This window comes from Hirundo rustica, chromosome 3 (genome assembly GCF_015227805.2).
Source record: "Hirundo rustica isolate bHirRus1 chromosome 3, bHirRus1.pri.v3, whole genome shotgun sequence".
Taxonomy (NCBI): Eukaryota; Metazoa; Chordata; class Aves; order Passeriformes; family Hirundinidae; genus Hirundo; species Hirundo rustica.
The window spans coordinates 104,725,734-104,753,586 of record NC_053452.1 but is presented as its reverse complement, the minus strand read 5'-3'; the positions used below and the strand labels follow the sequence as shown (position 1 = coordinate 104,753,586).

The window sequence follows — 27,853 nt, the reverse complement described above, 5'->3', positions numbered from 1 at the left end:
TTTTTTTAACAGCCATACTTGCTTTCTGAGAAAAATGTCAAGTTTTCCAATAAGTCCATCTTAGCCATTTAAGACAGCAATAACTGGAAGTAATATAAAAACCCCAAACCAGATCCCCCCAAAACAATTACTAGCTTATATGCCATCTGATCTAAATACTTTTCCTAGAGATTACTGACTACAGCAGTGGGGATTTTTTGCCATTTAGCACAAGATAGAGTTAAGTTCTGACATCTCAGAGCCTTTGAAGTCTCTCAACCAGAAACTGCCCTGTACTGTACCTCTTTCATGCTACTGCATTTGAAAGCATATCAGCAAAACGCTTCTGAAAGCAAGTATACCATCAGGCCACTGTAGTAATTCCTGCTCCAGCACCAAGAAAATACAAATCTTAGGTAAGAATTGACATGCCTAGGTTATATGCCTGAAGTAATTTTCATTTTTAGCATCACTTTTTTTTCCCCCAGCCCTAATTAGTCATGATTTGTAATTATTCACTGAAGTTTGGATACCCAACAGCTAATCTTAAAAGATATCAACACTTGGGAAATGTAGCAAATTTAGACGGTCACATTTCAACAAAAAGATCAATGCTCCCAAGGCTTTGATTCCATTTATCCACCATTGCCCTGTGATTTAAAAATATTTTCCAAGATGTATGTCTAAACTAGACAAAATGGATTTTAATCTCAGCTTCGACTGGCAAACAAGAATGTCAGATTTCTTCTGTATCTAAACGACTTTAGGCATTGCAATAAGTTAATTTTGCTTTACTTATAGTTGACAGATTTCATTACTTTTGTCTGACAAGACCAATGCAACACGACCGAACTTCTCTTCCTAAGTTCTAATAAGCATCCCATGTAATCTCCCCTCTCCTTGCAATCAAGTAATATTACAAATTGCTGTAAATGTAAATACATTGTTTAAATTAATGGGAAATCTATTTTTTTTTTAAATTACAATCCCACGGTCTCTCAGTCTGCCCTCTCCAAGTAACACAACAAATAATTATTTGCACAACCTGAGTTTAAATTGATTGTCACTGCCTTCTGCAAGGGGATGGAATGTTTTGTGAAGACTTCACAAAGGCAGCAAAAGTTTACTTGGACTGGTGGTTGTCTGGTGTTCCCAATGACTGAGATATTTGGACAACAATTTGCAGGCAGTCACTGAAATTTCTAATTATCATTAGAAGAGCCACTAGAGGAAAAAAGAAAAAAAGCTAAAAAGAAATTTCAAACTTCATCTGAACAAATTCAACCTGTCTGAAAGCAGCACAAGAGGCATTAAATACTTCAGCCTATACTGCTGCATGAAAAAGCTTTTCCTGCAGTTTTATGAAATGCTTTGATACTCACATGGTACTCCCCTATGAATTCAAGAGTTTTGTAGAAATATTTGTAACAGTACTTCTACAATACTGTACAACCCATTTCAGAAATTTAAGAACCATTAACTTTGAGAAGTCTAGAACTGCAGAATCAAAATGCAGTTTAGAGCCTAGATGTAGGGGTACAGGATAACAAAGAGCTTCAAATACATATTTGAGATCTGGGTTTTTGTATTTAGTATCTTAAATGTAAACAGCTGTCTGAATGAATATGAATTTATCTTTAGTCAGTACAGCACTAAAAATTTACAGTACACAAATAATTAAATATTTTAAAATATAAATAAATAGAAATAGAAAACTCTCCTCCCATGTTTGCCTAACTGCTCTTGTACTTACAATAAGTTAAACCATGCAAAGAATGATTCTGCAAATTCATCCTTTAAGGCAAAAACAAACAAACAAACAAAACCACTTCATCTTTGACTCGTTTTATTTTATTAGGAGAACAGCTAACTCAAAGTTAACAGTGCTGAACACTCTGTTCCTCATGCAAGAAGTGTATTTTGTTTTAATCGCTTTCTAACTACCTCTACTCAGAGACAGTGTGGGATTTTTGTATTTGCAGGGAAGAGCATTTATTAACTCAAGCCTTCTCTCCAGAGTGGCACTATCAGAATGTTCTGAACAGCTGGTTAGGAAGATAGCCAAGATGCAAGAAAGATGTCTGAGCCTCCTTTTCAAGGGCAGCCAATTCTTGTACTGTAGGTGCCAGAATATCCACATGGCCTTTATACAGTCCACCTGCCAAAAGAGACACAAACTAAATTAAAAAGCCACTTTTCAGCAGAACTAAAAAAAGCACACACAAACCACAATGGGTATACACACTTGTCACTTGCAACCCATAGGCTGCGTGTAACAAATGCAGAAGATAGCAAAGAACTAGCAGCTTTTTATAATCCACTTATTTGTAGTCTATTATTCTGTAGTTAAACAAGAGACAACCAGGAAACTGAGCACTGCATAGCAAAGGAACTCAAGAACAGCTCATTCTTACCACCCAGAGCTCTTTTCTGCCCATATGTAACTTTCCCATCAAAATCATCCACTGGTACTTTTATGTCTGGTTCAACTTGGGCAATAGTGCAGTTTAAGTGTTCTTCAATCTCCCCCAGCAACTAAGAGAAAAAAAAACCAACCTCTTTAAGTACCCTTATGGTCCAAGAATAGTCAAACTAGTGTCCTGAACAGTCAAATTCGAGTAGTTTGAACAGGAATGGTACAGAAAATAATTTGGTCACAGATACAGAAGACTAACACACTTTTATTAGCTCAGACTATACAAGTTTCCAATTTCAGTAGGGTTATACCCTACCTAGAAGTCTTTATTTCATTCACTACCCTACTTGCATGAATGAGGCCACTTTATAATAAAGAGCTCATAGTCCAAGCTTATTTTACCACAGATGAGGTGCATTTGCCCTTTTTTATTAGAGAAAGAAGGGAAGTATTGCTTTTTAACATGCATTCATAGCTGGTATACAAATCCCAATGAAAACCTACTTGAGTGACAAACTATTTCCAGGTTACAGAAACAATAGTTTTAAGTGTCAGTTTTGCAACAAAAGATCTAAACAGAAGTTCATAACTAACACCCTCTAAATATTAACAGATTTTGATTAGGAAGACTATAAGGAAGCTGAACATATGACTCCAACAAAATTGGCTGGGAATATTAAAATAAGTTTTTATAAGTACACAACTTACAGAACATACACCTTGAAAAGTTTTCTAATTTCTTCTTTAAATGGAATCAAAGGTTATAAACACCCTAACTTCAGCTACACAGTGAAACAAGAACTTCATTCCTAAGTCTTTTAGAGGAATTAGGGAACATTTAAGCAAAATGCTTACCTGCATCTCATTGTACCATATGGTACAACCTCCTTCTTCCTTCAGTCTAGTGTTATAACACCCTTTTCCACGACTACTGCATACATGATACCAAACCTAGAAATAATGGAAAACAACTTCTAAACTTTGTGAAATAGAGCTTAGTACATTCATTTTGACTAATTATAGAATAAAAAAGAATTCAGTAATCTGGTTAAGTTCTCCTTCAATGAAGCATGGACAAACAAGCAGTTTTTCAGTGCACAATAAGAGGGTCAGATAGCAGTTGTGGACTGAACTTCAGTAAATAATGTCTGTTCATCTTTGCTTTGGAGCATAATTACCTTTTCTTTCTCTTTTGCCACAAGGGAGATTGCCAAACCCATCCTGAAATATTAGGGGAGAAGAAAGGGAGAATCTATTTCAGTAACTATTGCGATCCTGTGAAACAACAACAAAAAGTATCAAGGAAACCTGGTGACTTCTCTGAACACACACGTACCTCTCAGCTCTGCCGACTCTCCCAATTCGATGAACATAGTTCTGTTTTTCATCAGGGAGTGTCACATTGATAACTGTATAAGACAAGCACAGTGCACAGAGAACACAGGATTTTTTAATATATGAGCTAAGGTCAGAGATCAGATACCTAAAATATGATTTTGATTGCTGCAATTCTTCTCCTTAGCCTGTGTACATACTTTATAGTCTATCACAACAGTTACAGATGTAACCTGCAGTATCTGCAATAAAGGCTGGCACTCTCAAACTGCTTTCTCCCTGAATACTTTTTGGCAAGAATGAAAAACCAAACAAACAATTTCCAAAAATGCAGAACGTCAGCAGGTATTTGAGAACTTATGGTGAACAACCAAATTAAATATTGCCTAGATTAAGCCTTTAACATCTACATCTCTTAAAATTATGCTATAGATCATATATATAACTAGTGGACAGGACTACAAATATATTGAAGCTCCAGTGCAATTCAATAGCTTAAGTTAAAAAACCCGATGTCTTACCATATGGAACACCATGAATATCAATTCCTCTAGCAGCAACATCTGTGCAAATCAAGAAACGGACATCTCCTCTCTGCAAAAACAGAGTTGTAATGAAGTGTTGTTCTAAATACAGCAAGCAAAATCCCAAGCAATGAAACTACAGTCCTCTGCACTTACTTCACCTTCAAGCCTCTGTATGTTCAGTACACTTCAAATAAAGCATGTATAGCTTGGTGAATTTACATCCTTGCTTCTTTCCCCAACGCCATAAGGCAAGCAGAAATGAATAAACAGCTTAAAATATTACAGTTTAGTTTTGATTAACTTTTTTTTTGAAGTAATCAAGTACTAAAAACTTTAAAAAATAATGTGATTGCTGGAGAGTTTAAAGTTAGGTTTTTATTTCAAAGTAAGCCCACTATCAAACTCACAAAGGTCATATTGATTTATCTGCACAGATTTCCACCTACAGAAAATGTGCCTCACAATTTCAGGAAGCGGGACATAGAGCATTTGAGTGCAATTTCATTTAATTGGGAGAACTAGGAATACAAATTAACATATGAATTCAGATATTGGGAGGTGAGGGAAAAGCCTTCAAGAATCTGCTACATCACCTTAAATCTTTCCAGGTTTTGCTTTCTTTCTTGAGGTTTTCTATCACCATGTAGACAGACACATGAAAATTGATGTCCCTTTCTATCAGGGCCTGAAAGAATTTATATGCATTAATAACATCACATATAACTTATAACACAGAAGCATACAAAAGTGGAAAAAAAATCTCATGGGCAAAAGAATTTCACAGGCATTGGGGCGGAAAAAATACTAAAGACAAGTAGTTAAACACCCTTTCTCCCTCCTCCCCAGAGTATGTCTGTACAGGCATTTCTCCTTAATCCTTCCTGCTCTAAATTTCCCCATTTCTACAAATGTCTGTATTCATCTTTCTCCTCACACAACCCCTTACACTGTTCCTGTGGGTTTTTTCATATTTCTCCTTCTATGTCTTCTTATGTGTGAACATTTCTTCCCATGTTTCTTGCCCCTACCAACTATCAATTTTACTAGTATGTTTCAGCAGAGGCACCATATGGTTCAGATTTTGGTGCATGATGGGCTTCCATTAATTTCAGAACTATTTGGAATGGGTACAAGACAGTTCATCGCTTTCTCTCACAAAGGGCACCCCTGCAGTTGCCTGCTACAAAACCCCGGATTTTATGCCCAGTCACTACGTAAAAAAACTGAAGCACAACTTTCTTTGTGCTGTGTCCCAGTACTGGTGACCCCTATCATACAAATCTGTTGCTGGAAAAACACAGAAGTGAGAAAAGCGAGCTGAGTAAGGTTTACCTCCGCCCTGCTGGATGAAGTACTGCTCCATATTATCACAGTCTATTTTAGTCCTGCAGAAAATAATGGCCTGGTCCATCTTATGCTCTTTGATTGCCCGAACAGTGTATTCTCCTTTCAGAATTTTAATAGCTTCAGACCACATTTCTAAATAAAAATAAAAAACTTATTTCACTCAAATTGTTTAAAAACATGAAGAACCTTTGAACTGCCTACCTTTGAAGTTCTCTAGCCTGTGAGTAGACAGTTAAACTTCCATTATTAGAGCAAGTAAGCTAAACCCTAAACCGTCAGTTTGTATCTCTCCCCTCCACACTTCGTGCTCCAAGGTGATACAATACAGAAAGAACAAAAGCACTCAGAAGTTTCAGGTTTCTTGTACACACCAACAAACACTAGTCTATATTCAAGTCTCTTTCCAACTCCCCAGTTACAGAGACATTTATCTTCAAGACTACGAGAATATAGAAATAAAAATTTGGAGACCATGATTCAAAGCAAATCTCTACTGCAATTTACTTCAAAACATTTACAAAAAATTCACAAACTATTCCGTAGTATTGCCCATTACCTGGAGTGTTAGCGCCAGGTCGTGTATTGTCTTTTGCATGTACTTCATCAGTCTAGGAAAAACAAAGAAGCCCCCCAAGTCAGTGGTCCACTCTTCACAGACAAATATTTAATCCCATTAACTTCTAACTAGGAAGGAATGAAAGTTTAAAAGTAGTCTTAGCATTCTGTTCTCCCACCAGCCACATTTACCTACTTTTAGCTAAAGGAAAGTCTTATGTTTAGGCACACAAAACTTATTCATAAAAAAGGGCAATAAAACTATTTATGCAGACATTGGATAGGAAATTCTTTGAACAAAATGAAGAATTAAAAACAACGCAACAACCCGGAATAAAAAGATATTGTAAAATATAGTTAAACTACATAAATAGTACTTTCTTATCTTCAACCCTATGCTAGGCTGAATCACATATAAGCTTAAAATGCAAAAGAAATAAACTCATACTAAGACAATGAAAAGGTACTAACATGTGTCAAACAGAGGTTCCAAAGACAAAGAGGGACTAAGAAAACCTATAGACTTGTAACTGCATCAGAGTTGCCAAGAACAAAATATGGTTCCACGTTATTCAGAACTTGAATACTAAAGACCTGAACAACCAACACTGTCTCATATGAACAGGTGTCAGGTGACTGTAGAACTGGAAATGCAGTCTGATATGAAATCCATTCCTGTAAAAACTGCTCATCTCACATGGGTTGGAGACAGAACTACCTTATAGAATGATCCATCTTGGCAGGTTTATTTCCTTCTGCCAAGTAAGAAAAGAGGTACTAAGCACTGTTAGGCCACAGACCATTAACTGTGAAGAGTGGAAAAGCACAGCACCATTGCTCTCTAGTGCAAATCAGACTGTTACTCTGTCAAGCTGTTCCTCAGCCATGTCTGTAACACTGAGCTGTTCAGAAACAGTGTTAGGACATCACTGATATGATACTGACTACCATGGAACAGACCATTTCAGATTGAGCTGTTTCAATAGCCAGCAAAGGTCTGTCAACATTAGGCCTCTGTTCTGAATGTTAAATAAGTCAACATGGACAAACAACCTCAATTTTCACTTACTCTGATATGATTCTTGCCAAGCCTTTCCCAGAGTTTATCAGCTTTTGGATTTACAGGCACAACTACATGGTGTACAGTCTCAGGGACAGAATCTTCTCCTTTCAAATCAACCCAGGTAGGAAAATGCATGATTTTTTCAGATAGTTTTTTCACATCAAAAGAATGCAGTGTTGCAGAGCACACAATCACCTGAGAAGAAAAGAGTCATATGGATATTACTGAATAAGATAATCCCAGTCCAAAAAGGTGGGAGTAGAACTGGATGAATATTATGTAGTTGAATGGCATTATGTAGCACAACAGAAAGAGTCTGGATTTCCTCATCACAGGAGCCACTCAGCTAGCAAGAGTCAGGACACAAAATAAATTGCTTAACTATTCTCTTACAAAGATCCAATAAATTAGGAAGAATGCAAAACTATTGAAAGCTGATGAATCAAGATTGTTAACACATTAGAAATCATAAGGTATGTATTCAGTCATGTTTTGCTATATTTATATGTAAATAATTCAAATTAAATTGAAAACTGCTGAATACTAGGCTTCAACATCTAGAATACTAAAAATACATATCCCACAGGCAATTACTGAACTCACTGAACACGTGTTAGTTTTGGACAAGAGCTTTAGCAAACTCCACTTCAAAGAAGCATGCTGCATGCCAACTAATAGTCAACAACTGAAAGCAGAGCACACCACACCCTCCCCCCCCCCCCCAAAATATCCAAGCAAATAAAAAAACCAAACCAGAACACCCACAGCAAAAACCTCAGAATTCCAAACATTTTATACCTGAAGTCTCTTTCCATCTGATGTTATTTGAGGAATTTGACTGTGGATCCTGTTTATGAAATCTGAATAACCTTGGAGGAGAAGGCCATCCTATGTGGGGATGAAATAAAAGAGATGAAGCTGCAAATCTTCTCTCTCATTTCTCAGTCTTTACACTTGAGATAGATAAGCAATACACTCCTACTCTCAGAAGTTCTTTCTTTTAATTATCTGGACAGGTCAATGCATGGCAGGCATATCACTAAGGAGAAAAAGCCCAATAGAAATGTGGCGCATTTATACTACAGCTGCTGTGTTTCACAAGAAGCTCAGCAGCTACTACTAGCTAACAGACCCCGGCATTTGATCTTTGTGAATATTCAGTTGTACTACAGCAGATCAGAGTGATGCCCTTATTTCACAGCATATTGAGTACCACATTGACTGGCTTCAACCCTGATGGATTAACTAACACTTATATTTTGTCTTTGTCCTTTGAGTTCCCTGCAGTGACAGGGACAGACCTCAGTACCATATAAACACAATTTGAAATATATTTTTCCATCAGAAAAAATTCCAAACAGATTTAACAGAGAGGCTATGGGGGCAGGGGAAAAAAAAAAAAAGTAGGTTACTATGGTTGCAAACAATGAGAGGATTAAGCTGGAACAGCCTACAGGTATTTATGTTCCACTGAATTATCAAAAACTACAGAATAACAATGTTTTACTTTTTTTTAGCCAATATTATATTGCATTTAAGAACAGAATTTAAGTAGCACTTAGTTCTCCACATACAGCTTCATCCAGAACCAGGAATCGAACTTGCGATAAATTAATCTTCCCTGTTGAGACCAAGTCATCCAGCCTTCCAGGAGTTCCAACGACAATATCCACCTATGAAGTACATAAAGAGAATGGGTTGGTCCTGTAACTAACAAGAAGCATTAGAAGTTTTATCTAAGCTTAACATTATGAGACAATTATCAGTGTAATGCTTTATTTTCTATTAATTAAAACTTCATAAAATCCAAGAGTAACTTGAGTCGGAGGAATCTCTTGAGATCATCTGGTCTCTACTCCCCACTTTCACATGCAAATCAAGGACAATTTCTAAGTTACTTTAGGTAGCTGCCTAATACAATTTTCAGTACCCTAATGGAAAGGGATCCCACAGCCTCCTCTCTGGGCAACCTGCATTTTGGTTCTACAGTCATTTCATTAGCAGCATTGACCTTAGGGAAGAAGTCTTCCCTTATCTGGGAAGTGCTATGCCCTTTTTTTCCTTCATTGAACCCCAAGCTGTGTAATTTTGTTATCAAATGCCAACAAATAGAATTGTTTTTAAATGGGGATAAGTTTTTCCTCATGGTGGAAGGATACAAAGTCTATCAACTATAGAAATAATTTAAAATTTTGCCAGACAGGAGGGTTCACAATCAAGAATTTAGCATTCATGTGGAAGCTGAATAATCTTCCAGTTCAAGTAGGCTTAACAGAAAATTTGTATTTTGGCAGCTAGAACCACTAGAAAATTTATCAAGTGATGTGTTTTCACTTCCAAAAGTGAATCTTAAATAAAAAACATGACCCTGTGACTGTTCTCCCTAAATTGTGATTGAATCAATTGTACATTCCATGCAGCGGAAACCAGGTCCCTTCCTTCTATGTAGCATTGGTTTGTAGTGTAGGTTTATATTGATAACTACAGACTATTTTTAGTCACAAAAACATGGAAGAGAAGTTAATAGGAAAACTGTCTTGTTGGTTAAGGACAAATGGCAAACAACTACACCTTTATTTTAAGATTTTCAGGAGTACTCAGGCTTCAACAGAATTTGACTAAGTACTGTAAGTAGTTGCATTCACATGGAAGTAAAGGAACAACTGCTACACTGGTGCAACATGAGCTTGCTATCGACCGTACATTTTCTTTTTAACATGTTTATTAATCTTATTACATGAGTTACCACCATTAACATCCCCTAGCAACATCATAAATTACTTGGAACCCAAATTAATAAATCATATAAAAAAATACAACTTACACCTTGTTCCAGTACAGAGAGTTGATCTCTTGCAGCAACTCCACCAATAATTAGCAGTTCCCTAAAATTACATCAATATATTCGACATTTACCCATTTATTATATGCAGAAGGTATACTGAACATCTGTCTGAAGATGGATTCTTTTATTGATAGCTGACAATTAACAGCTCTGAACAATTTTAAGAATAAAATAATAGAAAAAAAAATTTTGAAATTCATCCTTTCATACACAGTATATTGTATTTCAATTAAATGAAAGCTTTGTTACCAAACTATATTTGAATGTGATTAATTTATCACTGTTGTATTAAACAAATCAGCACCTTAACCAAAAAAATCTCAAAAATAATGTAACTTAGTTCAATAAAGTTTCCTGTGTCTTTGAAAGTTAGAAACGCAAATAATAGTAAACTAAATGAGTCCCTCATTGTAGCTTGCCCATTCCTATTGCTTAGTCCCAGCAATTCTAGTAAATGCGCTCTTATAAACAGACTGCAGTTTAGAACTGGGAAATATTTAAGTTTTAGAAGCACAGTCAAAGCAGAAACAACTTAAAACCAAAGCAACTTATAGACGATACATTTTTCAGAATTCCATCACCATGATAATTTGTCCTGTAAGCACATTAATAAAAGAGAGCAGACCCTGTATATAACTATTTGATGGAGATGAAAAAACCAAATAGATGAGGGGGTAGAGGGAGATGGGGACATAGGAAAATGCTTAGGAAAAAAAGGGTAGGAAGCAGGTAATATTTTCAGTCAAGAAAAGCATGTGAAGTATCACACTAGTTATCACTGATAATTAAAAAAAACCCTACCCACTGAATTTGTTATATAAGAAAAAGGCAGTTCACAGAGAAAACACACCAAAAACCCCCTAAGTGGTCTAACTGTAGTTGAAAAGTCCGATGTTTGGTTGGTAACAGATTATTACTGTTATTATTAACAACACTGCAGATAATGGTTCATTTAGCTACAAAGTGGAACCTCCCCGCCCATCTCCCCATGAAGTTACATCCATGGAAAATACCATAAAGGCAACTAACAAATTAACTATTACCTTAATTTGGGATTATCAACGTATTTTTTGAACTGCTTCACATTGTTCAAAGTTTGTTCTGCCAGCTCTCTTGACGGTTCTACAATTAATGCTTTTGGAGCATTTGGAAGGTTCTGTGCTTGAACCACTTGGGCATTTCCTAAGCGGAAAAAAAAAAAAATCACCATTAAGACAAACTACATTCCTATTCTGGAATTTTTTACTGGAAACAGATTTGGATTTTCTATTAGTAATTAAAACCTAATAACACTAAATGCTTCATTACAAGGTCATGTGACTGCTCTCTCAATTATGAATCACTTCAGAATAATGTTGAGAACTTACAAGTGACTGTAGTGGTCTTGCAGGATAACCCATTCTATTGCAGGGCATAAAGACCCACACATTCCTATGATGACACTGTTGAAAACTTAGCTGGACTTCCTTTACCTGATGTACTTCTAAATTCAAAATATTAAAGATTATTGGTAGTTTAAGAGTAAGAAAATCTGCTATACTTAAAAAAGCACCAATATTTCTTCATTACTGCTGTACTCAAGATCTTTCTGAACACAATTTAAAAAGGGATCAGAAGATGCTCTGTAACACAACCTGAGTATAGAAACAAGAGAAATTTGTAAAATTCTAACCTACCTGAGTGTTGTGATTTTACAACACTACCCTCAGGAGCCTTGCAAAGACCAACATAGCCATCTTTTGGTGGAAACTTGAAATCCTCTTCACCAAAATTAAATTTCAATTCAGCATTCTACGTTTCAAAAAAGTTGTGTCATATATATGAATTTGAGAGACCACATAAAATTAGAAACAACTCAATAATGAAAAAAACAGACAAGGAGATAGGGGAGGTCTTTCATTCTCCCATCTTATACACTCCTCTTCCCCAAGTTGCTGGAACTTAAAAAATCCCCAACCAACAAAACAGAAGAAAGCCAACAAAGAAACCAAAGCATTTATTCTGAAGTTGTACATTTCTCTAACCACTGAAAGGTTTTGCAAAAATCTTTACTGCTTGAGAGAGAGACTTAAAAAGACTAACTCAGAAAGACATAGTACTACATCACAGAGTTCAGGACAAATGACTCTCAAGCTATTTGCTTGTATCTGTTGAATGGCAGTATACCAAAGTTTAATACACACAACATGGCACTGTTATTAGGAATTAGTTATCCATGCTGTTCTAGCTATAAATTCAAGATTAAAATTTGAATTTAAACATTTAGCTTAAATGGTACTCAAAGCTAATACACACACATTATTATTTCATTAGTGAATACTGGTAAACCAAAGAAAACTGACTTTACATACATAACTGCAGGTGGCTACTCAAATTTTATATTTAAGTAGCTCATTAACAAACCCAGAAAAAATTACAATCATCTTGGACATCTGATATTCCTGTTACCTTCAGTACACAAGCTGCAAAAAGTGCTTGGTTCCTAATATGTGGTGGGATTTCAAATGCAAGGCCAAGGTCCTTCCCTGAAAGTAGGGTTAGTTCAGTCAGACTCTGCAAGTGTGTGGTTCCTTTCACTTCCTGCCCTCCCCCAGTGAAAGCATCCAAATAAAATTCCAAAGAAAGAGAATAAAACTTACCATTTTTGGAAAATTTTATTTGTCCTTTTTCTGTGTCTAGATAACACCCAATTGTGTCATGCATAGTGAATTCCTGCAAAAAAAAAAAGAAAAAAGTTTGTGAAGCTTTTCTCACCTCTCCCTAAATAAATGCTTATTCTTGAGAGAAGTCAAGCAAGTTCAATTTATCTCAGTAAGATCATTGTAAATAGAACACTTATTTTTATTTGATTACAAGTCTTCACTAAACTGCCCAATTGATCTTAGACATTTAAACATTTACTTCGAAAACCAAACACAATGACAATGATACATTTAAGCCATTTACCTGGAAGTATTATGGAAAAGCACGTTAGTCATGTATTTATTAGCCAATGTAAATCTAAGCTTAAAGCACCAAACATGGCATCAGAAACCAGTAGTTTGACTACAATAAAACACTAACTCTTGAAGATGATGCCATATGCATCTTATGTATACTTAAGTGCTTTATTTAAGTATCTTGAGATCTGTTGAACATATTCAATAACATTTATATATTATAAATAGCTCAAGAGTCACTATTAAACAAGCTACAGTAGTCATAAAAGTTGCAAGCTTTATGACACTGAGTGCACTATTAACACAAAAAGACTTGAGTTTCTGCTGTAATACTCATTTATATAAATTATGTTTAAAGATCTCAATTCCACTGCTACGCTACACAAAAACTACTACAGATATTCCCAGCAGACAGTTCAGAAGTGTCTATTAAGGAATGGCAAACCCAACTCAATAGTCAGAAACAGTGCACTCTGTCTTAATAGCAATTAATAATGCATTTTAACAGACTACAGAGTTGTGCTATTACCTCTATTTTAATGTTTAGTAAACAGAATACAATGCTGTCACTTGGATGTTCAATGTATCCAGACAGGCTGATTTATTCAAACTAAAATTGACAAGACAAATCTCAAGAGGTCAGTTAACTTTTAACCTGTAACACAGCAAAATTTTGACTTCTAAATGAGAGTTGATGTAATTGCAGTCTAACCACTATCATGTCTCAAGCTTATAACTGCTTTTGTTGAATCTCTTAATCCGCTTTTGTCCAAAAATGCTTCAATGTTCCATTGTAGTTTGCCCAGTGAGCCTCCCTCAGCAGTGAGCACTACTTCAAAACACAGTTGATTGTAACAGCACTAACATGCAAAACTTTTAATAATATTTCTACCAAATGCAATTCAAGCTTACCTCACCATAGCTGTCAAATTGCTTGTTGTGAGATTTCTTACCAGTGCCACCAAAGCCAAAGCCAAATTTATCAGTGCCTGAAGACAAGACAATAGGCTTTTATCTTTTGGTTGACAGGTGTTACCCTAGTTTTTCTGAGTTTTTTAAAGCCTTTTGATTTTCATAAAAATGGAGTCAGACCTTTTAGCTACTGTACAATATTAGGAGCAGTTTCTACCTTTTTCCCACATATGTAACATAAACAAATCCTTTGTTTTTCATTCTCTGTCCTTTGTTTGCGTATTTCTAACCTGAAAACAATTGTAACTGACAGTTGGTCTGGCCGTTTGGCTAAGGGGTGATAACTCCAAAAGCCAATCCACTGCCAGACCCACAAATGTATAAAAAGTACAAAATAAACAGGCAGAGGGCTCTCCGCCTTGCTCTCAGCCTTGGCGCAGCCCTGAGCTTTCAGAGGAAATCTCTGCCCTGCGAAATTTCTCATCTCTCGTGCAATTGTTTTGCGTATCCCAGTCACAGACAGGTTATGCTTTTTCCTCTTGGTATTAGCAACTGAAATCTCCAACTCTACCATGTAAACAAATAATACACAGCGCTAACTACAGATTTCTGACCTGGATATACACCAAACTAGTACTTTTGCAGCAGTACATTTATCAATTCTACTAGTCTCCAGTCATCTTCATTAAAAAAAAAAAACTTTAAAAAAAAAAAAATACAAAGGCAGAAAGTCACAGAGGACAAGAAAACACTGCCACCACCAAAGACTTCCCCTTACAGGAAGTAAAATACAAAATGTTTTCAACTCTCTGATTTGGGATCCTTCCCAAGGAATCCATTCTCTGCAACACTAGAACAAGACTCCACCCATTCCACATCAACATAAAAACTACCAGTAGGCTCTTCAGAAGGAAACTCACCCAGATCCAGTGAAGCCTGCATAGTTGACCAACCAACTCTGCACAAGCCTTGGTCATGACAGGAAACTTCATAGTAGTATTTCCCTTTAAAAGAAATAGAAAGGATCTAATACAATACCCAAATTCATTAAGGTGGTTCAGTCTTGCTCCTTCCAAGCCCACACAAATCACACCTTCACAGTCCTGCTAAAAGTGTCATAAAATGCCCTACTGTGTTTGCGTGAAAAGGAATGAAGAAAGAGCAGGCAAAAGAGACAAAGTACACACAGAGGTAGTGTGTGACAGGCTCCAAAGGAGTGACAAGCAAGAGAGAAGAGTGATCCTACTGAATGCACAGGAACTGATAAACTCAGGACACGAGGTTCTGCAGAATCAGTACCAGACCACCAGCATGCTCCAGCATCAATAACTGCTTGTGCCACTTGAAGCGCATCCAGCTGGCTGTTATGTACACACAGACTACAGACATATCTGCACACCCCATGAAAGGAGACTGTTTAGAGCCTTTCTGAGCACACAGCCAGAACTGCTGGACTATCAGGATGACTCTGCTTCTAAGTCAAGTGTTAGGGCTGGCCTCTCAACTACTGCTGCAACCACAGAACCATGAGCTTTTTGCACACACATCTGTGTGGAATCTGTGAGGAAACAGCTCAAAGTACTGTGTATGTAGCCATTTCCTAAAAAAAAAGCATTCTGATGAACATTAGTTATGATTCTGCCTCCTTCAACTCAGTCTCCAATTGATGCCTGAAGATTTTTAGCTTTCTATGTATACTTCATGTAGGTCAGTAGACTGTTAAATGCCTCGGTATAACTTCTTTTCCAGCTTTCTTTCCCACACTGAACAAACTCTCTGATGCATTCTTAAAGTTTTATTTAGTCTTGCTTGTTAGTTTAGCAAGGACATTTTATTTTGTACCACATAGCATAGACATAATAAAGGTAGAGTCAGAGACCAGGGGGGAAGATTCCAATGGGGCACAACCCAGGGGGGAGCATTACCTAATCAACTGCTCCTCTAACTGGACAATGTTGGCTGGATATTCTAACTGCCCAATCTTAGAAAATTGTATAAATCTAATCTGGGGCATGGTTTCCACGATACTGTGGACCTGAAGGCTTTCAAGTAAAAGTTTGCTTTTCTATTATCATTTTAATGTTGTTTGGGAAGGTTTTGTTCTACTTCCAGGCATCACTATCAGGGAAAAGGTAATTTACAACACAAGGAGAACAAAGCAGAGTTATTTGTCATTTCCAAGTCTTAGGCTACTAAATTTGGTCAGATGGATAGAAAGTTTTTTATGCAACCACCTACATTAATAATGGCTGACAATCAGGCATTTCAGCTGAAATCTTATAGAAGCACTCAAAACACATCACTTTGTATCTACCTTTAGTCACGCCTCTAGTTGCTCTGCATCCATGCCATTCTTTTATCTCTCTGCTTTGACAACACAAACCATCCGATCCGATTGCTGAAATTACAAGACAGTTTTAGTCAAAGAAATTGCCTAGCTGCTTTTAGAAGAAAATTTTATGCATGTCTTCCTCTATTTTATTCTTTTTCTACCAAGCAAATATTCTCAAGTGAACAGCAGGACAACTCACCAAAAGCTGATCCTCTGTCATAGGGGTTCATTTGCCATTTATTGAGCACTAAGGTTGAAAGTAACAGAAAAAACATTAAATCAACAAAGCAAGCTTGAAAAACTCAAATTAGAAGCTCAGATTGTTTCTACAGTGTTTGACTTAATTTTCTGGACGAATAGCTTTGTTCCAACAAAATTCATATGAGCTCAAAATGAAGGCCTACAATCCAAAGGAGGGGCACAAATGCTTAATGCAAGGGTATTCTATGGAAGTCTAGATTATTCCAATAAGGAGAACACAGATTAAGTTACTTAAAAATGCAACTGAAAACAATAAAGACTTTAATAAAATAAGGCAGTTTCACACAACCACAATCAAATTCAGGTAGAAAACATCCAAAACTATATTAAGAACAACAAATTTGAAATGCATTATTTGCCATTTCTGTTCCAAGCTTACATTAAGGTATTTTTCAGGCTATAAATTAAAATGTCATTACTAAGAAGCTAAGATATGTGCACACAGAATTTCTGACTTCATTTCTCATATGCCCAAAAACATCCTGTAATAAAACCTATACACGAGTTAAAACCACCACAGATGTAATTTCCATTAGGTTTACCGAGTGCATTTGTGTATTCATACTACATTCTCTCAAGGAGGATTTTAACTATTTTCTTTTTTTTTAACTTGACTTTCCAGTCACCAGTGCAGCAGTAGTTATAATGATGACAACTTCTATAACATCTTCAGTGTTGTTTGTGCAAATACTGTTCACTTACTTCAATCTTATCAATACCACAGACTGGGCATAGTTATTGGCTTTACAGTTCCAAGCTTAATTAAATGGATGTATAATAGACTCTCAAATACTGTGAGGATATTATCATGGTTACAATTCATTCTATATAGCTGAGTTCTGGCCTTGCGCATTTCCTGCTCAATTTCATGTTTACTAGAACAAACTGTAGCAACTCAAGATGTTGTTATTCAATTCCAAGCCTAGGCAGGTGCCAAAAAGAACACAACACCTCTACTCAGCACAGCAGAATTGAAAGATCCTACACTGTTACCCCAGTCACACTCATATATGTTAGAGCCTAAAAGAGCTTTCTGCTCAAGCTCACTTAAGAGACCCAAACCAACTCCATGATACCATAGCCGGTCCCACCTATTTCTGCAACAGAAAGATCTTTTTAAACTCCTTCTTTTAAGGTGGGTATCACCACCACTTCACATCCTGCAAGGCATTAACCTAATATGGCTTTCAGAAGAATGCTGGAAAGCAAGGTGTGGATCAGCCAGCCTTAAGCTGAAAGCAAGAGCATCACTTAGAGTCTGCAGTCAAATGCACACCAGTTCTTCCCATGATTCCACCAGTGAATTCATATTCACTGTTTAATAAAACACTGAATGATGATATTCTATTTACATTATCCCAAATTATGGGAAAAAACCCCACCTTGTCTAATGACAGGTTAATGTTACTTTTAAAAGTAACAAAAGCAACATGAGTTAGCAGAGTTTTGAAGTTAAGGAGTGCGACATATAAAAACTTACCTGCTCCTCCAGTTTTAATAGTGGCTTTTCCTTTCTTGCCTTCCATTTGGTCTTTCAGTGTTTCATAAACAATCTGGATAACAGGAATGCTGAAAGCCTAAAATGAAGAGTTACTTTCATTCCACAAGTTATACATTTATTTCCAGCCTTGTTTTCAGGTGCAATACCCACAACCAGAAACACTGAAATACATTCCTACATATATGTTGGTAAAGACTATTACTAATAATGCTTAAACACATATACACATTCTTTCTGCATACATGCATACACCTCTCATCACTTAAAGACTTTTACTTTCTGCTAATTTAAATTTGATTACTTACACCAGTTTTTCCACTTCCAGTTTCAGCAGCCTAGAGGAAGAAAAATACAAGAGTTTAACCAGGACTGTAAGGACTGATCTAGAATTCTATTTTGATAAACTAAGTTTATTTTTTAGGAAGTATTATTCTGGTTTATGGAATCAAGAACGCAGAGATCCATAAAAGACATAATGAACAAAGCATACTAATGTGATACTTGCAAGGTTATTGATACTGCAGCATTGGCTTAGGCAGTATCAGCCATGTTCCATACAGAGCTATGTCAGGTATTTACAGCCAAAAGGAGAATATGTGAGATCAGACAGCCCTCATCCACGTGGCAGTGCCTGTCAAGAAGTTAAAAAATAAAGCCTAATATCCCCAGATTTCATCTGCAAGAACAGCTGGAAACAGACCAGGAACTCAAAGAGCCTTTTACCTGAAGAACATACTTTCTGTTGAAGTAGGAAAGGAAAGCTAGTCTAACTATGGACCCTCCTGGAAAGAACAAAATTGACCACACAACCAATAATTAAAAGACACAGGACTTCCATGAATAGGGCTACCCTGCATACGTACCATAAGTACATCACCACCTCCCAAGATCAACGGGATGGATTCTGCTTGGATATCTGTAGGGAGACTACAGGAAAGAACACATTAACACAAGGTAATGTTCTACATAAGGAGAAAAAGAATTTTTTACTTATACAGAAATTCACAGAAACCATGGTCATCTGCAAGATAAAGCAGGTAGCTGCTATTCCTCCTGGCTTGCAGCAGATTCAGCTGCACCTTGAAAAGAGGCTCCATTTCACATCACTGTGCTAAACTGTAAAAGGAAGTTATTAACTATATACTCCTTGTCTTCCTTTCTTCATGTTAGTTTTTCTTTGAAGCCACTTATGCAGCCCTTACTTACATGATTCCTGTTCAAAACTGGAAAAGGAAGTAAAAATAAATGTAACCAGCATTTTCAGACAAGCAGAGCTAATTAATACCATTTATATGAGAACAACTATATAAATTAAATTTATCCATATTGACAACATTCTGAATGACATTTCAAAACAAACTCAAAAATTAAAAAAAGTAGAAACATTTTGGCCAAACAAGTAACCAAACACAAGAATAACAACACTTTTAGAAAACTGACACACAAGCATTAAGTTTGAAAAACACAATCGTGGACCACAGCCTGGAAAACACGTACTAAATACTAAACTAGCATCATTTATGTGACAGTATTTAATCCAATATCCCCATGATACACAATAAAGAAACCAGAGGTATAGAGCGTTTTGTGAAACAAAAGAAGTGAAGCATAATTGGTCGTGCTCTGCTTATCCACATTTAAATGTCACCACTGCAGTCACAGTTTGTATTCTTCAGTCTTTCACACTATAGAGAAGTGCATGAGATGCAATGACAGTTAGAGGAAAACACATCCACTCTGCAGACAGCCAAGTGTGACAGCAGAGGTGCTTTAAGAAGCATGTCATACATTGCTGAAAGGCAAATTAGAGCTTGCCACACTCCTACTTACAGCCAGTCCATCTCCTCCACTGCTTGAGCTATCTCAGGCATAACACCCATTTCTGTAAGACAAGCAAAAAAGGATCAAGCAGTGTTATTAACCTCACATTGCCCAAAAGATTGCCAAGCATCCACACTTTCAGCTACAGACAGAACCATGGAAAACCACTCTTTTTGGCAACAGCACGTGCAGCCTTCACACTCACTGACAGAAACGTTCTCCCTTCCTCACAGGCAGCTTTGAGAGGTGCCCCCACTTAGAGCAGAGTAAGTCAGGCATGCACAGGGGCAGGTACAGACACAGCAGCAAAGCAAACACACTGGGAACAGAGAACCAGTTCAAGGGCAAGGTACTTATCTTTGCCCCTTTAAGGAAACTGCCTATGCCAACAACAAGGAGCACTCAACTGCAAATAGCCAACTGTCTTTACAGCTGAGGTGCAAACAGTAGAAAAAACTTGTATCCTATAAGGACCAAATCTTGCCTGATCCACTTACAGCATGTACAATAAAAAGACAATGCTTTGATTTTGATAAAGTTATTCATTACATTCACCTTTGAAAGGTTTTTTCCCTTGGATATGCCTTCTGGCAAACTCACATCAAGGTCTGATGGCTGTACCTCAGACACAAATAAGGAGCAACATGCCTGTATGTTGATAAACAAATCCTCCATATTTAAAAAGGAAAACAAAAGGAACCTGCAGCTATTCAATATGGGCAAGAGGAAAGCAGATCCTAAGGAACCCAAATGATGGTAACACACACACAATCAAAATAACAATTTATCTATTAGTCATCTCTTTGGGTACATAAGGTTACTCTAAATCTATTCCTTCCACTATAAACATGCAGAGGTTTTACACGCTGGCCTCTGCACTGCCACATGCTGGTTTCAGACACAGCATGCACATGAACACACACTGAGCTGGGCTGGTGCACATGGATGAATGCAGCCAAAAATTATTTTTCCATCTGCTATAATAAAAATGCCATAAGAAATGTGTTTTATTTGTAATGTGATTTCAGGAAGCTTTAATATTTTAAAGCACTAGCCTGTACTCCTACAAAACTAGGCAATCCACACAAGCAACAAAGTCAACTGCAATCAAAATCAATTCCTACTGATTTCAAGTTAGAAAGTAATCCATACATATTTTTTCCCATATATTTCCAAATCACCCAGTTTAATTCAATATAAAGTACAAGAATTTAATCAAACAATGACACCATAACATTTTTCTGAACTACAACCAAACTAATCCAGCTACATAGCATCTAAACTGATCTCTAGATATCGGGAAGAAGCTTCAGCATTTCCCCCCATGATAAGATGTGAAAAGTTCAGTTAAAAGTTAAACAAATTAAAAACCCCATATACATGAAAACTTTACAAAGCTCTGATCTTGGCTGGCTACCTATTTCTACAAATATCTGCATGGGGAAGGGGACACTAAGAGTGATGTTTCCTCCTTTAATAGTGAGGTTTTGGATTACAGTATACTGTTGTATACACATATATATTTTATACAGTATATATATTTTGCTAAACCATATTGCCAAGCAGAGCTTCTCTTATAAAAAGTCAGTTATTATCCACTGCTATACAGAGAACAGTCATGATAAACCTCCTGTTACCGAAACCAGTCAGCATGATGAACGACCCTAATTTTTAAGCAGCCCCTTTGCTAGATCCACATATGCAATGAAACCTGCAAAACCATTCCGACAACCACTTCCCACAGCCTACAGAAGCCCGAGGACACGGCTTCCATACATCTCCCGCAGGCCTCCCGACCTCCGGCCTGATACACAGTCAGCCGCACCCTACCGCGGGCCAGGCTGAGAGGGCGGCCCGAGAAACTTTTCCCGGCGCCACAAAGATCCCGGGAAGCGGCGGGCACAGGCGAGAGGCTCCCTTAGGGCCGACACCCCGCGGCCCCCGCGCCACGTACCCGAGAACGCCGCCATCTTGGCCCCGGGAGCACGGCGAACGGCGCAGGGCGCAGGCGCGCGGCCAGGCCGCCGCTTTATGGGGCCGGGTGGGCGCAGGAGCCTCCGCGCCGCGCGTTCCGGCCCCCGGGTATCGCACCCCCCGGGTATCGCACCAAAAGCACCTCAGAGACAAACAACGAACGCATCGAGGTATGTGTGAGATGTACACTAATAGCGATACATTATTCTCCAGAAGTTTCCCCAAGTTCTGCACCATCTTGTTCTTGTGCAACTTCTAGTGACATTAGACGCGTGAGAATCTTCCGGGTTTTGTAAAAATGAGGTTGCAAGTGCAGAAATGCAGCTTCTACAGTTACATCACAAAACCAGTGGTGCATTTTTCTAGGTGGAGGGCACAGTATAAACTTTTGCCTACTGCTTTCCATTGTGAAACACAGCTTCAGTCTTTCTGAAGGCAGCATGAGATAGAGACACATCTGGTTCAACGACCAAAAAAAAAAAAAAACCCACAAAAAACCCACCAAAACAAACAAAACAAACACCCAAAACAAGCATCTCTGACAATGTAGTTCTCTTGATTTCTGTGTTGCTATTTGAATACTGGTTTTGTCCTGGTGGTTTGTTCCAAGATCTTTTTTAAAACTTTCTCAGCCCTACTGGCTGTAGAAACTGGTGTCATGCAGAGAAAAATACAGCTGGGTATTTTATACCCTTCATACCAGGCTGTTTGCATTGCAATGGTTTCTCATGTATTAATAATTCCTTTGGGAGTATCTTCCTTTGATGTGCCTCTTTTCTTTCACTATTATTCACTATATCTGTCAATCATTAGTTTGCTTGCTTTCAGATTAATGACAAAGAGAGTGATTTTTTTCAAAGCACAGATATGAATAATGTACAGAGTCAACCATGACTCTTAAGAAAACCTGTTTGTAGGCAGACCTTGATATCAGTATATAGTGCTGCTTGTTGGTGTGCAACGTGGAGTGTAATTTACTAGAAATCTCCCACAATTCTTTGAAACTTACAAATGTGATGCTATACTATTCGCTGTTGCTTTACAAGCTATATTGTCAAATATAGTTTAAAAATATAGAAACAATAAATTTTTTTTTTCTCAGTAGTTGTTTCTTCTTGAAGTCTTTCCTAAGCGTCCCACAGAGTTTTCGTATTGCCCTTAATCCCTAGTTTAAGAATTTGAAATTTTGTTTAGCCTAATTCTAGGCTGCACGGTTGCCAACAAGAGCTTACTAAACACAAGTGAAAATTAGACTGCAGGAGCAGAAGAGTCAGGGTGTGAATTAATTTTATTTCTATTTTTAAAATGCTTTATAAAGTCACAGGAAATAGGTTGAAACATCAGTTCTCTCATAATTATTTCACAGAACCAATTAGGTTGGGAAAGACCTCTAGGATCGAGTCCAACCTGTGACAGAACACCACCTTGGCAACCTCACCAGTGCACTGAGTGCCATGTCCAGTCCTCCCTTAAACAGCTCCATGGACGGTGACTCCACCAACTCTTTTAAACATTTCAATGTTTAACAATTCATTTTGTGAAGAAATCCTCCCTGGTGTCCAACCTGAATCTCCCCTGGCGCAGCTTAAGACTGTCATCCTATTGCTTCTTGTCTGGGAGAAGACTGGCCCTCCCCGGCTACAGCCTCCTTTCAGGTGGTTGTAGAGAGTGACAAGGTCTCCCCTGAGCCTCCTTTTCTCCCGGCCAAACTCCCCCAGCTCCCTCAGCGGCTCCTCATCAGTTTTGTGCCCCAGACCTTTCCCCAGCTCCCTGCCGTTCCTTGGACATACGCCAGCCCCTCATTGTCCTTCCTGATGTGCGGGGGCCACAACTTACAAACAAGCTCATTTTATCTGCTTGAGAGAGCTGAACGCTAGGAACTCAAACTTGTAGAGCTAAAATTTTTAGAAGTCCTACGTAGCACCATTAAAGTTGGGAGACCAGCTTGGGAGAAATCCACCTTTTGCTTTTTTCTCCATTTTTTGCCCCTATTCGCTAAGGGCCCAATCCACGCCCCGAGGTCTCGCCAGCACCGGGCGCTCCCGCCCCGAGGGCCCGCAGGCTCCGGGCCGGCGCCGCACGGGTTAAAGGCGGAGCGGTTTGGCCCCCGCCGGGCGCCGTCGCCGTGGCGGCGCGGGAAGGGCGGGACGGCCCGGCCCGGCATGGCCGCTGCCGCCGGGGACAGCGGCGGGGCGCTCCGGCAGCGCGGCATGGCCGGCGCCGGAGAGCAGGCGGAGGACGGGGAGGAGAACATCCTGTACGACCTGCTGGTCAACGCCGAGTGGCCTCCGGAGACGGAGGTGCAGGTGCGTGTGGCCGCGGTGCGGCCGCGGGCGGGGGAGGGGACCGGCCACGTTGGCGCGGGCGGGGACGCGGAGGGGATGAGCAGGTGCCTCCGGGGCGGCTCAGAGGGATGGCCGCGCTGTTCCTGGCGGGCACACGGGGTGCCCGTGCGGCCGTTGTCCCCTTGTGTCCCCTTCGTGTCGCCTAATTCCCACGCTGCCTTGTGCCGCCTGAGGTGCTCTGAAGTGCTTCTTGCTTATTGAACAATGTATATCGGGTTTTACTATTGAGCTGACACGAATGAAGCTATGGTGAATGAAGTCCAGGTCTCATCTCCAGAAACTGCTGTACAGAGAGCTGTGCAATCTACCCTGATAAAAATAGGGTCTTCATTGAGTTTACCTTGTGTGAGGAAAATTAGATCCTCTCTGTGGACTCCTGTGTCAGTATAGTTGTGTCTGTATTTGCAGGAGTGGGGTAGAAGGGAAAAATATTTCACTTAATGTCCACAACGCATACAAATAGATGCCTGCGCTTAAGAAATCAGAAAACACTGTTCTTGTACTGCAAGTTTTTAGTTATTTGTTCTTCTTCCCGGGTCACCGGCAAAGCTGAGAAGCTCTTTCATCTTTCCTTTTTCGTGTTTTCCTCTGCAATGTGCTGAGCTTGCTGCTTCTGTGTCTGCTCTTGTCTGACTTGGATATAGACGATGCAAGCAATGTGGTTTTATTTCTTTCTTGTAGTTGCTTTTAAGTCCGCTGAAGTTTTTAATGCATTTCCCACTGAAAGTTGTTAATGGAATCATTTTGACACTTAATGAAAACAGCTAAAGAGAAAAGATGTAAAAACATCACAAATGGAAGAATTTATCTGTTAAAAATTATTAGAGCTATGCTCAAAAAATCAGGGTTTTGTTTATCAGAAAGATTTTTTTGTTGTTGCTCTTGATCTGTAAATCCTCAGTTCTCGCAACAGGTATGGGCATTTGGAAAATACGATTGCAGTATTACCAATTACTAGCTTAGTAGGTTATTTGTATAGATGATTTCATAGTTGCACCTATTCTAATTTAACTGTGTTTTGAGAAATGGTAGTCTTTGTTCTTAGTAACATATGGAAACAATTTTCCTGTTGCAAAGCATGAGGAGGACTTAGGTATGATGACACAGAACTGGTTCTTCTGCAGCTGTGTTAAGGGGACACATTTCTGACAAGTGTCTTTTCTGCTGCCATTAGTGTTCTTGAAGTTTTAGGGCAAGTTGATTAAAGAACTAATTAGTCTGAGAAACAATTGTGTTGTTTATCTCCTTTTGTTAAGTGGTCCCTCCAGTACCCCTGTAGGTACAAGGGGGCTGTGAATAGCGTATCAGTGAGGTGGCACCTCCCTTCAGGGGCAGCCTGTGGGGATGCCAGTTTCAAGTGACTGTGTAATCACAGTCTGAGGGTCCTCCTCTGCCCTGGTAGTCAGAATTTTTAAGTGTTGCTGAATTCTGCTTGTCAGCTTAAGTAGATGGTGCTGGTTATTTTAAATTTGGGTTTTCTTGCCTGTTGGCTTTTTATTTTTAGGATAATACCTGTATTCAATAGCAGAAGTTGCAAGGTTTGAAAATATGCTGTATAGTTTGCTTGGATTTATATTCTTCTTGGAAACTGTCCGTACTCAAGGGCACTTCTGATAGTCTTTGTACGATTTTAGTGGGAAATTGATTTTACACTGACTGTCATAGGCAAACAGATTATTTTGTCAGTATGAGTCAGTTTTTGCCTTAAGATGCCTTAACAGTGATATTACTTAGGTGATTGTGACTTTCCTTTTGGAATATCAGTCTCTTTTAATCCTGTTTTTTCACACTTTTCAGAAAAAACTCACACCCTACTTTTTTTTAGAACTGAATCTTTTGGAATAAGTGAGGTAAAGAATGGTAGAAAGGGAAAGGAAGTTACATGCTGCACTGGGAAAGAAAATGAAATGTCTTCCTATGCAGTAATCTAGGCTACAGAGCCAGACTTTAAACTCACAGGTCTTTATTGACTTTATTTTTCTGTTATTTCATTTGGGATGATTAATTTTTAATTGCAGGCTACTGGAACTTACAGCTGTAATTATTGGAACATGAGTCTTGTGATGAAGATGTAAAATGATGTTAAATTTAAGACATTGATAAAACTGGCACGGACCTCTTAGGTTGAATGCCCAAATTTGCTTTAATTTTAGTTCTTGTCAGTATTGTCATTCACGTGTACTGAACTTTCCAGTAAGAATTTTTTGGGGGGAAGCAGAGGAAGAGCCAGGGAGGTTATAGCAGTTATTTGTGAAGGAAACACACAAGGAATTGACTGTACCGGAGAAGAGACTGGTGTGGAAATCAAACAGTCTGTATTCAGGATAGTGATGCCTTTGTATATAATGCACTCTTTGAGAACATTGCTTTGCTGAAATGATAAGAATATAGTATAAAAAGTAAAATTCAGGTCACCAGGATGTAATAGTAAATCAGTTTTGCGAGGAGTTTAAGATGTGTGGAATAGCAGCCTGTAGTTTAGGCTCAGGGGCAGACACTTAAAATATTAAAAAAAATCTAAAGAGATGTAAGCAACTTTAGGAAATGTTTTTTACTGGGAACTTCCTCATAATCCAAAAAACTTTTAACAAGCTCTGGTTTTAAGGTCCCTTGGAAATTGCAGTTTTCCCTGAGGTACTAGAGTAGCTGTAAGAAATAATTTATGCTCTCACCTATTTTACTGTAATGACTTGTTATTTCCTGGCTAATCAACCTGAATGTAGAATGTTATCTATTAGTACAGCTGTATTTGCTTCTTACATTCTGTAACATGACAGCCTGGTTACTTGAAAGAGTGTTTATGAATTGCAAACTTTGCCTAGAAAACTAATCTTCAATAATTTAAATTCGGGACCCAAATATTATTTTTTAAGTACAGACATAATCCAAAATTTGATAAATTTGTATGTCTTTCAGTGTTTACTGCTATGTGACTTGGTGATGTCTGAATATTGCAGTTAAAGAATAATTTGCTCTATCTATTATATTGAATGGAAGAGAAAATTCAGTCATTGTCTACTCTAATGCTCGGTTTGTGATGCTCTAATATTTTCATTAGAAAGGTATAAGCATCATTGCTTTATTTGAGGATTTGTTGGTGGATCCTTCCTTATTTTGGTTGTCCTCGTTCTCTTCTCTGTTTTGTATCTTTTTTCTGTGTTTTACTGATAAATAATTTTATCTCCTCTTATAGATAAGAATATACATCCCGTGTTGTTTTGTATTCCTTTTCCCCATGTTTGGAGAGTGCTTTCATTTGTATAGTGACTAGTTGCTCTCTCTGTCTCAAGTAGAGCAGGGCAGGTGGAATGGCTGTGTGAGATGGTTATCTGAGTGGCCATGTTACATAGTACAAACTGATGTAAAAAGAGGGCTTTTTTTTTCAGAAATTGTTTTTCTTGATGTTTCTGAAACTTCAGTGAGCAACCTTTAGGTAGCTTAGCACTTGGATATTAGCATAGTACGTTGCACACAAAGTACTTCCACTGCTGGGCATTGCAGATCATTGTGGCATTTATATGGCATAAAACCAATGATTTATAGTAGCTTACAGGAGAACATAATCAGAAGTCAATGTCTTTTGTTACTGCCCAAAGATTGAGGCAAAGCTGAATCAATAGACAATCTGTAGCACATTTTGTTTATTGCATCTTGGCATTTAAATTATTTGGCGTTATAGCTGGTTTTAGCTTATGCAGTTA

At 38.2% G+C, this 27,853-nt stretch overlaps 2 protein-coding genes across 3 annotated transcripts in view; one reads left to right on the top strand and one right to left on the bottom strand.

Moving 5' to 3' along the window:
- Window positions 1-1,808: 1,808 nt before the first annotated feature.
- DDX1 (DEAD-box helicase 1) lies at window positions 1,809-21,865 on the bottom strand. Of its 2 annotated transcripts, none has more exons than XM_040058419.1 (26): window positions 21,788-21,865; window positions 19,843-19,894; window positions 18,876-18,939; window positions 18,318-18,347; window positions 17,992-18,088; window positions 16,450-16,497; window positions 16,233-16,316; window positions 14,839-14,922; window positions 13,919-13,995; window positions 12,707-12,779; window positions 12,516-12,592; window positions 11,744-11,858; window positions 11,111-11,249; window positions 10,047-10,107; window positions 8,797-8,895; window positions 8,021-8,110; window positions 7,229-7,417; window positions 6,161-6,212; window positions 5,590-5,736; window positions 4,851-4,942; window positions 4,252-4,324; window positions 3,732-3,804; window positions 3,574-3,616; window positions 3,251-3,346; window positions 2,394-2,514; window positions 1,809-2,137 (listed from the first exon to the last, which is right to left on the bottom strand). In XM_040058419.1, the coding sequence occupies exons 1-26, from the start codon at window positions 21,801-21,803 to the stop codon at window positions 2,007-2,009; spliced, it is 2,223 nt and encodes a 740-aa protein (XP_039914353.1). In that variant the 5' UTR covers window positions 21,804-21,865; the 3' UTR covers window positions 1,809-2,006. The 2 variants fall into 2 exon arrangements, with proteins under 2 accessions (XP_039914353.1, XP_039914354.1); XM_040058420.2 differs by lacking the exon at window positions 21,788-21,865 and adding an exon at window positions 20,065-20,081.
- A 2,104-nt stretch (window positions 21,866-23,969) lies between these two features.
- The window catches only part of NBAS (NBAS subunit of NRZ tethering complex), a 159,348-nt gene continuing 155,464 nt past the window's right edge, over window positions 23,970-27,853 (top strand). The window contains exon 1 of the mRNA XM_040058489.1: window positions 23,970-24,113. Coding sequence (XP_039914423.1) covers window positions 23,970-24,113 — 144 coding nt within the window. The remainder of the gene's footprint in view (window positions 24,114-27,853) is intronic.